The sequence below is a fragment of the Trichomycterus rosablanca genome, chromosome 11, assembly GCF_030014385.1.
Source record: "Trichomycterus rosablanca isolate fTriRos1 chromosome 11, fTriRos1.hap1, whole genome shotgun sequence".
Lineage (NCBI taxonomy): Eukaryota > Metazoa > Chordata > Actinopteri > Siluriformes > Trichomycteridae > Trichomycterus > Trichomycterus rosablanca.
In genome coordinates, this window is record NC_085998.1 from 33,489,720 (window position 1) to 33,505,640 (window position 15,921).

General features: G+C 39.7%; 1 protein-coding gene across 1 annotated transcript in view; it reads left to right on the top strand.

Annotated features, from left to right (window-relative positions):
• cdh13 (cadherin 13, H-cadherin (heart)) overlaps window positions 1–15,921 on the top strand; it is a 399,576-nt gene that overhangs the window by 181,914 nt on the left and 201,741 nt on the right. Inside the window, 1 exon segment of the mRNA XM_063004232.1 lies at window positions 7,648–7,797. Coding sequence (XP_062860302.1) covers window positions 7,648–7,797 — 150 coding nt within the window.

Sequence of the window (15,921 nt, forward strand, 5' to 3'; positions counted from 1 at the left end):
GGCCAATCGTTGCTCATATAGCCACTCAGCTTCGAACCGGTAAAGCAAGGCTGGATTCGATACCACGTTCTCAGAATCCAGCCCTGGTTGCAGCGCGTCTCTTTTTACCGCTGCGCCACCTGAGCGGCTCAGCTTTCGAGTTTTTATCTCAGCTCTGCTATCAGTCAGCCAGGCGCTCACACAGACATGATTGGCTATGTCTAAGACAATTATTGGATCATTTTAGTTGTTTATATGCCACAGCCCTAATCTTATGTATGTGTTAAGGTCATATGTAGATCAAATATTTTAATAACTATATAATAATTATAGCTTTCTCTTTCTTTTCTATTAAGTGATTTACTTTGTATTCTTGTCTGTTATTATGTGTAGCCTTTATTTATAGCCTGAATAAGCACAATACTGTACAATTGGCAGTAAGCAGTTGTGCTTCCTTTTAAAGAAACTCTCGGATTGATGAATGCAGCCAGGCTTCATGGATATTTTAATTTCTTATTATACTGTAGAACACAGTGCAGTTTTGGTATGTAGAATAAACACATTGTGGCTTCATGCACTTAGGAATCTCAAAGTGAAGACAAGTCGATTCAGAGTCGTTGCAACCATATGGATGTGTTTCTCCTGAACATCCGTCTGTTTGGGTCTTTAAAATTCTTAATGGCTCGTTTATGTTTAAAATTTTTATTTTATTAAAGACTAGTCTTTTGCTGTGTATATACACAGATGAGCCAAAACATTAGGATCTCCCCCAAAAATGTTCATGGCAATGGCTACTTTGTAACAGTTGTACATGTGAGAGTAAATAAATAAAATAAAAGCTAAAAAAAACAGCCAAAATGATCTGTTAGTACCTGGTTGAAGTACTGTGATTTATATAAAGCTTTATGCGATTGGACTCTCCTGTTTTTGACCTTCCACTTTCTCTTCTCTCTGCTTTACTTCCGCCTCGTTCTTTGTCAGTCACCTTTCTGATCTGCGCTCTGTGACCCTGCATCCAGAGCCAGTCAGATGTGGGCTGTTTTGACACCACAGCTATAAGCTAGAGAGGCAAAATGGTTTTTCTTTGTGGGTAAAACCAGCTGGTTTGTGGCCTCTGTGACCACTATTAGGCACCTATTCATATTTCATGATTCTGTTTTTACTTGTCCTTGATGAGAAACGGCAGTGGAGATGTTTAAAAGGGAAATAGAATATTTTATATATAAATAAACTATAATAATGATAAGGATCATGTTTGTCAGCCTTGGGGGATGTTTAATTTAGGTCTCACTTTGCATTCCATGCAGTTAAGGCCTGTCTGAACCTGCAGAAAGGCTGGAATATACACATTTCGGAATTTTTACCAGTATGTGACTTGTACACCTATGAGGCATAACATTATGACCACCTTCCTAATATTGGTCCCCCAATATTGGTCCCCCGTTTGCTGCACTGTGTATTCTGACACCTTTCTATCAGAACCAGCATTAACTTCTTCAGCAATTTGAGCTACAGTAGCTCGTCTGTTGGATCGGACCACACGGGCCAGCCCTCACTCCCCACGTGCATCAATGAGCCTTGGCCGCCCGTGACCCTGTCGCCGGTTTACCACTGTTCCTTCCTCGGACCACTTTTAATAGATACTGACCACTGCAGACCGGGAACACCCCACAAGAGCTGCAGTTTTGGAGATGCTCTGGCCCAGTCGTCTAGCCATCACAGTTTGGCCCTTCTCAAACTCGCTCAAATCCTCACGCTCGTCCATTTTTCCTGCTTTTAACATCAACTTTAAGGATAAAATGTTCACTTGCTGCCTAATATATCCCACCCACTAACAGGTGCCGTGATGAAGAGATAATCAGTGGTATTCACTTCATCTGTCAGTGGTCATAATGTTGTGGTCTGGTTGGTGTATGTGCATACCATATCTATTTTAACCGCACCTATTATATGCCATCACCTATTATATTAAACTCTTGATGGCGTTCCACATCTGGTATGATGTGCCTATGTGTTTGTGATGGTAGAGGGTACAAGCAAAGTGTTACCCACTGTTTAAAAAGCAAACCGACTCTAATCCAAATGTGTAGAGCTTGATCTCCTGGTATGTCCCACCTGCAGCTTCCTTAATTCACTCTAATTGATTCCTAATTGTGCTTAAAAGGACACAAGGGCACCGATCCATCCCCATTGTTTTTAAACTCCTTGATCCTCTCTGTGCTCCAAAGCATGAAAGAATCGAGATGAAGACATGAAGTATGACGTGATCGGTGTTATTACAGCATTTTCCATGGTGAAGCCCCCCGATGGATCACGTTAATGTGAAGTGCATGCTGATAAGAAGAGCTTTAAGGAGGGGGAAAAAGCAATAAAGGACAGATTTGCTGTGATTTCACGCATGCCATTATTTGAGTCTTTGGAATTATGAGAGATTTAACATGGCGCCATGCTCATGTGCCATAATGCACTTTTGTAAATGGAGTGTCTGTTCGCCTCCTGAGGTCCCTCCTCTGTCCCGCCCTGGAGTGAGGCCTGTCTGATCTGGTGGTTAAATATAGATGTCTCTATGGCAGATGTGGATTTTTCCCCTCATTTCTGCCTCTCTCTCATTTCCTCTCAGCAGGCATGTTTCATTTTTTTGACACATTTACATAAGGTGACCTGGAGAAAATTTCTATCCAGTGACCTTCCTTCTTGCTGGGCTGAGTCTGCTGTCATTCCATTACAAAAGTAGGTCACTTCAGCACCTCAAGTGCTCATTTTTATTTTTATTATTATTATTATTATTATTATATTTTTTAATAATAATAATAATTATTATTATTATTTTAAATCAGTGTTCAGTTTTCAAGCGGCACGGTGGCTCGGTGGGTAGCACTGTCCGGGTCCTTTCTGTGTGCAATTTGCATGTTCTCCCCATGTCCCGTACGGTTTCCTCCGGGAGCTCCGGGTTTCCTCCCACAGTCCAAAAACATGCAGTCATGTTAATTGGAGACACTGAATTGCCCTATAGGTGAATGGGTGTGTGTATGTGTGTGTGCCCTGCTATGGACTGGCGCCCTGTCCAGGGTGTTACTGTGTGCCTTGTGCCCATTTAAAAGCTGGGATAGGCTCCAGCCCCCCCACGACCCTGATTGGACAAGCGGTTAAGAGAGTGAGTGTTCAGTTTTTATCAATTATGTTTTCCCATCACACCCTAAAATAATTTCCAAACTACATAACCAATCAGATGGACTATTTGCATAAGAGTTGAGGAGTGAAGTGTGTATGCCGCTTGGACATCTAATCAACATTTTTTCATGTTCAATCATGTGATATCTGTGATTTGACTTAAAGTATAAAATCATATAAAACAGTAAATGTGGCTGTTCAGGTGGCGCAGCGATAAAATACGCTAGCACACCAGAGCTGGGATTTTGAATACATTGTATCGAATCTCAGCTCTGCCATCCGGCTGGGTTGAGCGGCCACATGAACAATGATTGGCTGTTGTTCAGGGATGGGAAAGCCAAACCAGGGTTCCTCATAAAAGGTGCAATTACGATTTCTGCTGGCTGATTGATGGTGCCTGCGCAAGGTTGGGGGATACTGCTGATCAGGGTGTGGCTCTCCGTGCACAGAGCTGGTCCGCATATGAACTCGCCTCGTGCAGGTGAAAAGATGCAGTCGGTACTGCTCACGTGTCGAAGGCGGTGTGTGTCAGTTGTGTGTGTCACTATTTTATACTATTTTATACGAAGCTCCCCAGTCAGCAGTGGAGGGTTGTATCGGTAGAGGTGAAGCGTAACGCAATCAGGGTTATTGGATACGACTGGATTAGGGGAGAAAATTGGGGGGGGGGATCGATAGATAGATAGATACTTTATTGATCCTGAAAGAAAATTAAAGAAATAATAATAACCTAGAAAATGGCTTGGTGCTAACTAGCTATCTATTTACTAACTGTTCTAAGAAGCTTGGCATCTATTGGGTTCTATATTTCACATATACTGTATGTTCCTTTTTTCCTTTTTCTTTTTTCGTTTTACATTATGGTAGAGAACATGAATTACTCGAGTGTAATTACTTCTTTGATTACTTTTTTTCTGATTTTATCCCGTACTATGATTTCTGAAACAGAATTTTAAGCTAAAATGAGCCACAAATTAAGACAAAGAATGAATGAATAATTGAATAACCAACTAAAATAAACAATTAAATAAATAAAAGAAAAGAAAAACAGGAAAACATAAAAACAGGGAAGCTGAATTATACTGTATATTATTTACAACACTGCACATGTATTACATTTAGGTTGGTCACAACAAAAAACAGTGTCTATTTAATAATAACTTATAAAAATGTTACATTTATTTATCCTGTGGCTCTGTGCTAACATCACCAACTATGTACTATATGTTCTAAGAAGCTTGCCATCTATTTGATGCCATTTAATTTAACTTTGTATTCACTTCTTTTTAAATAGCATGCCAAAAATTCTCCTTTTAAATAAGCAAAAGAAAATTTAAGATTTAGTCTAGTAACATAAATGCCATTTTTTCCTTTTTCTTTATTATTCCTAGTTCTTCATTATTGTAGAGAACATGAATTACTCAAGTGAAGTACCTTATGTTCTAAGAAGCTTCCCATCTATTTGATGCCATTTAATTTGTACTTTGTATTCACCTCTTTCACCTGTCGTTTCAAATAAGCAAAAGAAAAATTAAGATTTTGTCTAGTAATATAAATGACAAATATAAATAACATTTTGACTCATTTTAATAAGGGTTCTATATTTTACATATACTGTATGTTCAGGCATGGGATTAAACCTGGGCACAAAGCAAGTTCTATAAAGACGTGGTTTAATGAGTCTGGTGTGGAGGAACTTGAGTAATTTGCATAAAACCTTAATTTTAGTCTCATGTATTACTTTTGTGATTAATTACATTGTCATTTCTGAACAAGGACTTCTTATCTAACATCTGTGTCTGATCTCACTGATCTTATTATTATTTTTTGTCCTTTCTTTTTTCAGTCATTATGGTGAAGATCATGAATTACTCAAGCAACATCCATGACTCATTTGATTACTTTTTTATTCATACTTTCATATCTGAAACCAAACTTTAAACCAATATGTACAATAAATAAATAAATTAATATCAAATGGTAGAGATTAAAGGAAGAAAATTGGGGTTTAACATTTAGAAAAGAGGTGAGTGGAAATTGGAGGTGGCAGAGATGAAGATGAGGTGATTCTCATTGTTTGTTTGGATTTTAACGTCATGTTTTACACTCTGGTTACATTCATGACAGGAACGGTAGTTATTCATTACACAAGATTCATCAGTTCACAAGTTTAATTTCAAACACAGTCATGGACAATTTAGTGTCTCCAATTCACCTCACTTGCACGTCTTTGGACTGTGGGAGGAAATCAGAGCACCCGGAGGAAACCCACGCGGACACGGGGAGAATATGCAAACTCCACACAGAAAGGACCCGGACCACCCCACCTGGGGATCGAACCCAGGACCTTCTTGCTGTGAGGCGACAGTGCTACCCACTGAGCCATCATGGATTATCATTGAAAGTAATGAGGATGTACAGGATTAGAAATGAGTTAGTTAGAGCGACAGCACAAATAGGATGTTTTGGAGATGTTGAGATGGTTTGAGCATGTGCAGAAAAGGTATGAGAGTTATATTAGTAGAAAGGATGGAGTCACCAAGCTGGAGAAGGAAGGCTAAAGAGAAGGTGGTTGGGATGACAGAAGAGGATGCTCAGGATAGGGCTATATGGGGACAAATAATCCACTGTGGTGACTCTTAACAGGAACTGACAAAAGAAGAAGGATATATATCATGAACACATCACTAAATGTTTATAATAGACATTGTGGTGTGGTTTGAAGGCATCCTTTGGCTTTGTGGAAACATTAACCCTTTGGGTAATGGTAGCTCAGCAGTTAGGAGCCTAGTGGTTAAGGTCGCTGGTTCAAGCCCCACCACTGCCAGGTTGCCACTGTTGGGCCCTTAAGCAAGGCCCTTAACCCTCAATTGCTTAGACTAATGCTAAACGCCAAAAATGTAAATACACTGAGATGCAGAAAATCTTTACATATACTGTATATCTGTACAATATCTTTACAATGCACATACATATTAATCTTTATATATATCTTTAAATATATTGTATATCTTAACAATACACATTATTAGAAGCAACTTTTGGAGCGTGTTTGTGGTATTTCTGGGTTGGTGATATCCGTCTCTTCACTGCTTCATTGTGTGAAGCGTCGGCGTTCGGTGCCCCTCCCTCCCGTCATACCCACATAGTGGCATCAGGCTGCTTCTCTTTTATGTTCTCTTTGTTCCTAATGAAAGCTGATAGAAATAGGTAAGAATTTCCCCATGGGTTGCTCTCTGCATGCCTCTAATGACTGCTAAAGAAAGCAGACACTGTGTTTGTTGGAACCCGGCTGTTGTGTGTATGTACAGTAAACAGGGTAGCAGTGCGCCACCCCTCCTGCGATCAATTGCCACAGCAGCCCGGCGCTTCCTCTGCACCCTGCAGCTACCCTTGATCACTCTAAACCTCTTCCAAATCTCACTTCTCAAAGTTTGAGCTGCTCTCACCTCCTGCTTCCATCATCATCTTCCCTTCCTGCCTGATACACTCCTGTATCCCATCAGTCCTCCTGGGGCTCGGTATCTCTCTGGCTAAGGCGCTGTCGTCTTCCACCGCTCGGCTTCTTCTTCCCCTCACTGGGAGCTTATCACGTCTTTAATAAACCCAGAACTCGGAGGGAAGAAAAAAAGTCTGCTTTTATTGTCTGGGTGGATCGATAGCACGGATGCTTGCTGTGTACAGCGAAGAGGAAAACAAGCATGTGTCCATGTCCATAGCAACCATTCATGGTACAAGCACAGGGCCATTACAGGGTCTCGAGAAGGCTAAAAAGAATGGATAGATACGGACAAGAGAAAAGGAAGGAATTGATTGATTTATTTTTCCTTAGTCAATGATTTATCTATGTCATAGCTGCAGTGGCTTTAAAGCCTGTCCTGGGAACACTGGGCAAAAGGTGGGGCACTATCCTGAAAAAGGTGGCAATTTATTTTGGTCTGATATGCTCACTGTTTTGTTTACAATAAATTCTATATGTGCCACTGACTACTGACTGAAATTAGTCAAAAGTCAGTGTTTTTTGTTGCCCAGGTGGTGCAGAGAGATATTTCAATAGCACACCAGCTCTGGGATTCTGAACTCCCTATCAGCAGAACAGCAGACAAAATTGGCCACTAGTCTGGGTGCTGGGTGCGAAAAGGCCGGCCTAAAGGGGGTGGGGTTCGACTGAGTTCGATGCTGTGTAAGGACCTTGGTTAGTAGCTCGAATTTTGATAGGGTGTGATGATTTTACAATGCAAAAAATCTGGTTGGCCAGTTGTGCGATGTTTTTAACAGCTTCCTTTTGTTGTCTTTTTTTCTAACCTCCTGCACCCTGGGAACTCTTTGGACCCACATAGTCACACGTGAGTACTGAAATACTCCAGTGTATATCAGAAAATTAAACGTAATTATATCATATAGATATACACTATGTTGATTAATCAAACATTATAATGATAACAACACATTTACTACAACTAATAATAAATGTGTGTCCATGTGATTATGATGCAGGTGATCTCATCTGACAGAGATGACCACATCTTTCAGCTGACAGGAAGAGGGGCAGATCAGGACCCGAAAGGTGTGTTCAGTATTAACAAACGGACAGGAGAGGTGGCGGTGAGTCGGGCCCTGGACAGAGAGGCCATAGCTTTTTATAATGTAAGTATCACAGCATCATTCAATTTTAAAATTTTAGTTTTGGCCTTTTTCCAGTTTAGTTGCTGATTTTATCCTTTATCTGAGCAACCCACATGGTATCAGTACTGGTTACTGATAACAGCAGCTTTTTTTTAGACTGCTAAAACACCAGTGCCTTTCATGGCCTCCAGATTAAAACATATTTAAAACATAAATGGAAACTTCTGACTCGATATCCCACCACAATCAGCACGTGTTCGTCGGACGCACTGTCTCCTCTCGAAGCTTTCTGATCGGCAGTACGTAGTGAAGTTCGAGCCTGATGAAAGCCTTCGCCCAGCATGCCACTTGACATTTACATCTCTCTGTTTGCCATTCGTGTACAGCCTTGGCAATCATGTTCGCAACTGGCAAGCACTCATGCATCAAAAACTGCCTTTTTTGAGCCTGCTGATCGCATTTCCTCACATTATGATGAGTGGGTGAGGCCGACCAGGCCTGCGTCTGCATGCACGCATCCTCTTTTCTCTTCTTTCAGATGGAGTAGTAGTTTTTAAAGGTAATCAGTGTCATGGTAGCATTATGAAACGTAATAAAGCAAAAGCATTGGACCTGCTGGCATAAGCTAAAAGGTTTTTTTCTAAATCTAATCTAATAGCCAAAAGTGTCTTTAAAGTAATGCTGGCAGGTCTTTTTCCCAGCACATCAGAATTTACCTGAAATGGTTGTTTAACAGTTGGTGCATCTGGTAGTAAGTGTCTGTTTCTCTTGTTAGATATGTTTTTCCTAAAATATGGATTTTCCAGGTACCCTGATTTCCTTATCAACGACCTAAACATGTAGAATGTAAATTGGCTGCTCTTGATTGTTTCTATTCATAATGCAGTTATACACCGATCAGCCATTACATTAAAACCACCTTCTTGTTTCTACACTTACTGTCCATTTTATCAGCTCCACTTACCACTTATTCACTCATACCAGCACAACACACACTAACACACCACCACCATGTCAGTGTCACTGCAGTGCTGAGAATAATCCACCACCTAAATAATACCTGCTCTGTGGTGGTCCTGGGAGAGTCCTGACCATTGAAGAACAGGGTGAAAGCAGGCTAAAAAAGCATGCAGAGAAATAGGTGGACTACAGTCAGTAATTGCAAAGTGCTTCTGTATGGTAAGTGGAGCTGATAAAATGGACAGTGAGTGCAGAAACAAGAAGGTGGTTATAATGTTATGGTTGATCGGTGTGTATGAGCGTTTTCAGGTTCTATTTCCTTTGTGGGAATTCTGTTGGTCCCACAGTTCTGCTAATGTAAATGTTAATGCATTTTTGTGCTACTCCACCCATCGCTAGTTGTAATCAAACAGATGGGCATTGTGCCTCGCTCTCATCTCGACCACCTGACTCAGTCACGGGCGTAAACACGCCGCTACGCTTTCTGTAATTCTGTGATGGCAGAATTAGTGCATTTTCTATCTGATTTCTGCCGCATCAGGAATAATTACTGTTGAGCTAATTCCACCTCATTTCCCAGCGTCAGTAATCACCAGCGAGCCGCATGGCTCGGATGAAGCAATTCCAGGCCAGGCTGGTCTCTCCTGGTGCAGAGATGTTCGCTGTGTCCCAGTCCCTCTGTCACTACAGCCATCACACCTCATTACCTCACTTCACATAGACAATGCTCTTCATCTATTGTGTGTATTTTATTTATGGTATGTATGATTTTTATGAACTCTTTGTGAAGCACACAGAAGCATGTTAAATCAGATATTGTCTGGGTCTGGCTGAAGCATGTGATGAAACCTTAGAGACTACCCGAGCAAAACTAAATGTTAGTAGGAAAATTTAAGGCTTCCTGACAGTTGGTGGGAATGTGTCCTTATCATCCTGACCCATATTTACGCCTTTACTGCATAATACCATATTAAATAAAATGTCATGAGGCACAGAGCAGCCCATGTGGCAGTAAAATTCATTATTTTGTTGCCCTTAAACTAAAGGGGAATGAGTTTCCATTTATAAAATTGTCATACAATATAAATTTTTAACATAATGTGTAACTTTTAGACTACACATAAAGGTCAGAAAGAGGTTTTTCATGCCTTCTAAGAACACCAGTCATTTTTATATACAGCACTGTTAGTGAGGGCTAGTGTTTGTCAGTTTACCAGCTGAATAAATCATTTTAAATAGTAATTTTAGAAGGTTTTCTGTTTAAAACATTGATAAAAGCTTTTGCTTTAATTGCCATGACACAGTTAACAGTTCATCTTGAGTCATTTATTAACGGTTGTGTTTACATGCAAAAAATCTCCAATTCAATTAAATTAATTTCAATTATAGATTAAGACTGAGGTGTTTATGTGTACTCAATAATGCAGTTTCTTAAAAATCTAATTTTATCAGATTAAATAGGGAAGATGTACTATATTTTACATAATTCACTTTAATTAACCTGTTAGCAATAAGTGTGGCTAAATGACCCAAACTCAATGATCAGAAACGTGTCTACATATTTTTGGCCATAAATAATAGTTCTTACATTCAATTAAATTGAGAAAATTAGATAATTTCTTTGACTAAAACTGTTAAACATGGACAACTCTTCTGAGGGTGTCCACAATTTTGTCAACTCAGCCAAGTTGATAAATTGCTAAGTAACTAGACGTCAGTTGGTTCTGGGAGTGGCGTTCAGTTTAAAAGGTGTTGAGTTTCAAGGTATTTTTTCCCTTTAGGATGTTAATGCGTTCCATGGTTCCGTGGAACTGCATATATTTTGGGCTAATGTACATTTATACACTAAAAATAAACAAATATAATATAAAAACTATGAAATACAATTTAAAAACAGTTAAATACAATAAAAGCTGCACTTTACCTTTACTTCTTCATTGTTTTCTTATGCTTCTTAATCGTGGAGATGCTTGATCTTGGAATACCGTATTCCGTTTAGTACCGGTGCATTCACATGAGAAGCATCAAAATAGCTTTTGTACTGGCTGTGCCATTATTTCCTATGGAGTGTGGCAGTGCACAAAGATTAACGTTACTTTGTACTAAAACAACGAGCGAGGTATTTTATTAGTGGAGAGAACTTATGAGCAGTAATAATTAAGAGAGGTTTAGTGTTTCTATGTCGTCCTTTTAATACATTAAGTCACTTTAAGCTTTTTTTTTTAAATAAGCATTTTAGACTATTTTGGAAGAGCTGATTCTCACAATTTCTCAGCACCTCGAGCTGTAACACAAGTTTATAAAGTGAAACAGTGAGGAAAGGTTCAGATAAACACAGATACATGTGGAACAAACAATGCAGATTCATCTCATAGTGGCACTTGATGACGTTTTACAGCTGTTGAAGCCAAGCGCTGAACAAAGCAACAGTTGCACACGCCAACTTTAACGAAACAAATTTCTTGACGAAGGGCATCGAGTTTCAAAGATTTCGAGTTTAGGAGATGTGGAGTTAAAAGGTACCACTGTATATCACTGAGAATCGAGGCTGTGCATGTTACAGATATGTGTTGTTGTAGATTGCTTGTGACGATAGCCAGCTAGCCCTCAAACATCCTATTTAAATATGACCACACAGTGTAACTGCCAACATCAACTAGGAGCAGACAGGAGAGGTGTCTATATACTTTTGGCTAAATAAACACATCTCATAAATACAGTATTCTGAAAACACTTCCTGCAGAGGATAGGCATAACATTTCCACTAACAGTCTGTCAAACTGTGCAGTCTGCATCTCTGAGGCTCTTTCTCTTCCTGGTGATTGAGTAATTATGCCCTTGGCTGTTCTAATCAAGGCCAGAGTGCTGCAGGACACCAGGCCACGATGATAAAAGGTCCATCATGGCAGTGGTTAGGAATCAGGTCTGTCTTTCATGCCTGCTTAATTCTGTCTAATAGCTCTTCCTGCAGGTGGTGGGCTTTGTTTAAATCTGTGGGCATGTCTGACTCCCATGGTGATTTAGTCTGGGCTCGTCTTGTGTCAGCAGGTGAAATCATCTTGAATCACTATTTTTTTAATGTAATTATCAACAATAATAAGAAAACTTGTGCTTCCACGAGTACCTGCATAGTAATGACAAAAGTGCTGAAATTTCCAGGTCAATATTTTTTTTACAATTTACAGTTTGAACCGAAGTTTTATTCCTTTGCTATTGATATTTACTTCATTAAAGTTCAGCTTTGAGCAAGTAATTGATTGACGAGGTGGTCAGGCATAATTTAATAATATTTTTTTAATCCTTAGTGTTGCCTACAGGAACCATTAAAATGACTTCAGTTGTAGATTCAGTTTATAGGTGCATCTACAAATGCAATCCACTATGCAAACAGAATCCAGATATCAACATCACCCAGACGCGGTGCAGAGCGCTCCAGCTCTGACTTTAGATTGTTGCAAAATGGACAAATGTCCAGCTTTTAAATTGTTTTTGGAAATAATGGACATAGTGTGTTCGAGTGAAAGAGAAAGTGTCAACCATTGTTAACAGTGCGAAGGTAAAAAGACCGTAGTAAAACATGCTAGCACACCAGAGCTGACATCTCGAACTCATGAGTTCGAATCTAAGCTCTGCTACCGGCTGATTGGCTTGTTCACAGGGAGGATGCCGGATAGGGATTCCTCATAACTGATTCAATTACGACCCCTGCTGGCTGATTGATGGCGCCTGCACAGAGACAAGGCGCCACAAAGCTGATCCACTTATGAACTCGCCTCATGCAGGTGAAAAGATGCAGTCGGCTACTGCACACGTGTCATAGGGCTCACGGCTCTTCTTAGAGTGGAGATCAACATCAGTAGAGAGTAATGCAATCGTGTAATTGGACCCGACTAGATTGGAAGGAAAATTGGGGTAAAATGCAAAAAAAACTAAACAATCCACCATGCAAAGTGTAAGCCAGATATCAACAACACTTGCCGACTTATCTGCGCTCCAGCTCTAACTTTAGTCCACCTTTTAAATAGTTTTTGGAAATAATGGACGTTAGGTCTCTAAGTTAAGGAGAAAGGGTCAACCATTGTAAAAAAAAATGCGAAGGTAAAAAGCCAGCATCTGTTATGGTATGGTGGTGTGTCAATGCCAATGGCATGGGTAACTTATGTATCTGTGAGGGTATTAATGCTGGGGTATGAGGATGGGGTGGAAAATGCACTTTATGGAGCGTATATGCTGCCACCTAGACTACCTTCTTTTGCAGTTATGCCCCTGCTTTCTCTGCTATTAAAATGCCCTGCCACATTATGCATGTGTTATAAAAGCATGACTTCAGCTTATCCTATTCTGCATAGTTTGCTGGATACAAAGCAGTTCAGTGGATTAAAATGACATCTTTGAAGTCAGAGCTGGAGCTCGTAGAAGTCGGCACCATTTCTGGTTGTTGTTAATATTTGGCTTTCACATTGCAGAGTGTAGTCTTACCTTACATTTGTAGACACACCTATGAACTGCACCTCAAACTGAAGTCTATATTTGCTTCAATGTCACATTAAAGAGGCAAAATGTACATCAGTGCTGAAAATCTCTACCTAATTAACAATTAAATTTTCAATCCCAGGGGTTTCTAGGCATGATATGTTTAATCAGTTGATCTTGATCTTTGAATCACTGTTCATTTTAAAAGGTGACGCTCTAGTCTTGGTGATTTAAGAATGTGCAGCCACACACACTGTTTTTTCTTCCTGTTGTGTTATAACAGACTCACAGCTCTCTGCAATATAAGTCCAATATCCTGCATCGAAGAGGCTGCTGTAGGCAAAAAATGTTGTTTTTTTATGCTACAGTGAATTACTGCACACCTACAAAAGCTTAAACTGCACGCTCTGCTTTTTTATATTGCTTTATTCTTTTGTTATTTCCTGTTTCTGCTTTCTTTTATGTCTTTTTTATATGCACAAACCTTATTATACACGTACGGGAGAGCAGAATAGAAAGACGTAAAAATTACATGTAAAAAATCAGGTGTTATAATGTCATGCCTCAAAAATAAATAAATAAATAAATAAATGTTATGAAAAATCTTATCTGACTTTCACCTCATATAGTGTAATAGACCTTATAATGTAACATAAAAGTATTGGGTGCTTGTATTTATTTTACTTTATTTAATGTTATGTTATTTTATTTTTGTTTTTTTATTTTTCGTTTTATTTTATTTTTTATTTAATTTTATTATTTTATTTATTATTATTTTTATTTTATTTATTTTTATTTTATTCATTTAATTTTATTTCATTGGGGGTAGACCTCCAGAGACATGGAAAACTTGGTTGTTGAACACATTTTTAGTTTTTAAAATTTTTAATTACAAAGGTAAAATACATTATTGGTTTTTTTTCTATTTTATTTTCTCCCAATTTAGTGTAGTCAATTTGTCTTCCGCTGCTGGAGGATCCCTGATTGCAGTCGAGGTGGGTATATTGCTGCTCACGCCTGCTCTGACTTATGCAGTCCTTAACGGAACCCTTTTTCACCCATACACTCTGCACAGGCGCCTCTCTATCTGCTAATCGGGGTCCTTACACAGCGTTTGAAGACCCCACCCACATAGTCCGGTCATCCTGCCCTAGCAGAGACGTGTCTGCTGCAGGCACTGCCAATTATGCCCGCAAGATGGCGCCCAGCCGACCTGTGGAAACGCCAAGTTTCGAACCGAGGAGTTCAGAATCTCGGCGCTAGTGTGGTAGTGGAATTTCCCGCTGCACCACCTGGGCGCCCCAAAGGTAAAATACATTATGTGTGCAGATGTAAAATGGACATATGCAATGTATATGCAGTGTAGTTATATCAAATAACAAAACCACAAGTGTTGAAATACTAGTTTCCTCTTTACTTTGTGCATACTGGTAGTGACATGAAGATGGACTGGTACAGCAGGGGAATGCTGTTGTAGCAGTATGACAACACTGCTTCATTGCCTGCTGAATAGCGTGGTGATGACATGCCGTGGTGTTTTCTGGTTTCCCGTCTCAGCAGAGAGCTGTTCTCCTCCAGTCTCCATCGCAATAGAGCTGAGTTATCACAGCAGTGTGGCTCATCTCTCCGACTGCCCCTGCACTCGCTTTGGCCAGGTTTGTTCACTGTTGGCAGAGGGAACGTTTTGATCCACTGTAGGGAAGTAATAGAATCAGTGTGTCTGACAGCTGTTTGTCTTCCATCGATCCGCACCTCCCTGTGTGATCCTCGAGCTCTGGCACGTTGCTGGGTGTGCTATCTGTGTGTGTGTGTACTGTGAGTAACTGATATTTATCTGAACTTAATTAGAGACAGTGTACTATGTTACCAGTTTAAAATGAGAAAATCTGAGACTGATATTGGCCATTAAATCAGCTCAAACAGCCTGGAAGGTCTAGCTATTGACATGCTGCAAGCTTGTTCTTCCGAGCTATTTTGGTGTCAGTATGCGTTCCCTCATTTGTTCCACCAAATCATTTCAGGCTCACACATGGAGAAACACTGCTGAGCCAAGTGGATATGGCCTGAGGCCCTGTCATATTGTACAAACCATTAAATCTTTCATTTTGTCCATTTTAGTATTTATTTGTTATGCACTAAAAACTCGACAACCACACTGACTAAGGTTTTGCAAGATTTTTGGTTTTAAAATGTCTATTATGATTTTATCTATCTATCTATCTATCTATCTATCTATCTATCTATCTATCTATCTATCTATCTATCTATCTATCTATCTATCCATCCATCCATCCATCCATCCATCCATCCATCCATCCATCCATCCATCCATCCATCCATCCATCCATCCATCCATCCATCTATCTATCTATCTATCTATCTATCCATCCATCCATCCATCCATCCTCCAACCCACCACCCACTCATCTATCTATCTATCTATCTATCTATCTATCTATCTATCTATCTATCTATCTATCTATCTATCTATCCATCCATCCATCCATCCATCCATCCATCCATCCATCCATCCATCCATCCATCCATCCATCCATCCATCCATCCATCCATCCATCCATCCATCCATCCATCCATCCATCCATCTATCTATCTATCTATCTATCTATCTATCTATCTATCTATCTATCCATCCATCCATCCATCCTCCAACCCACCACCCACTCATCTATCTATCTATCTATCTATCTATCT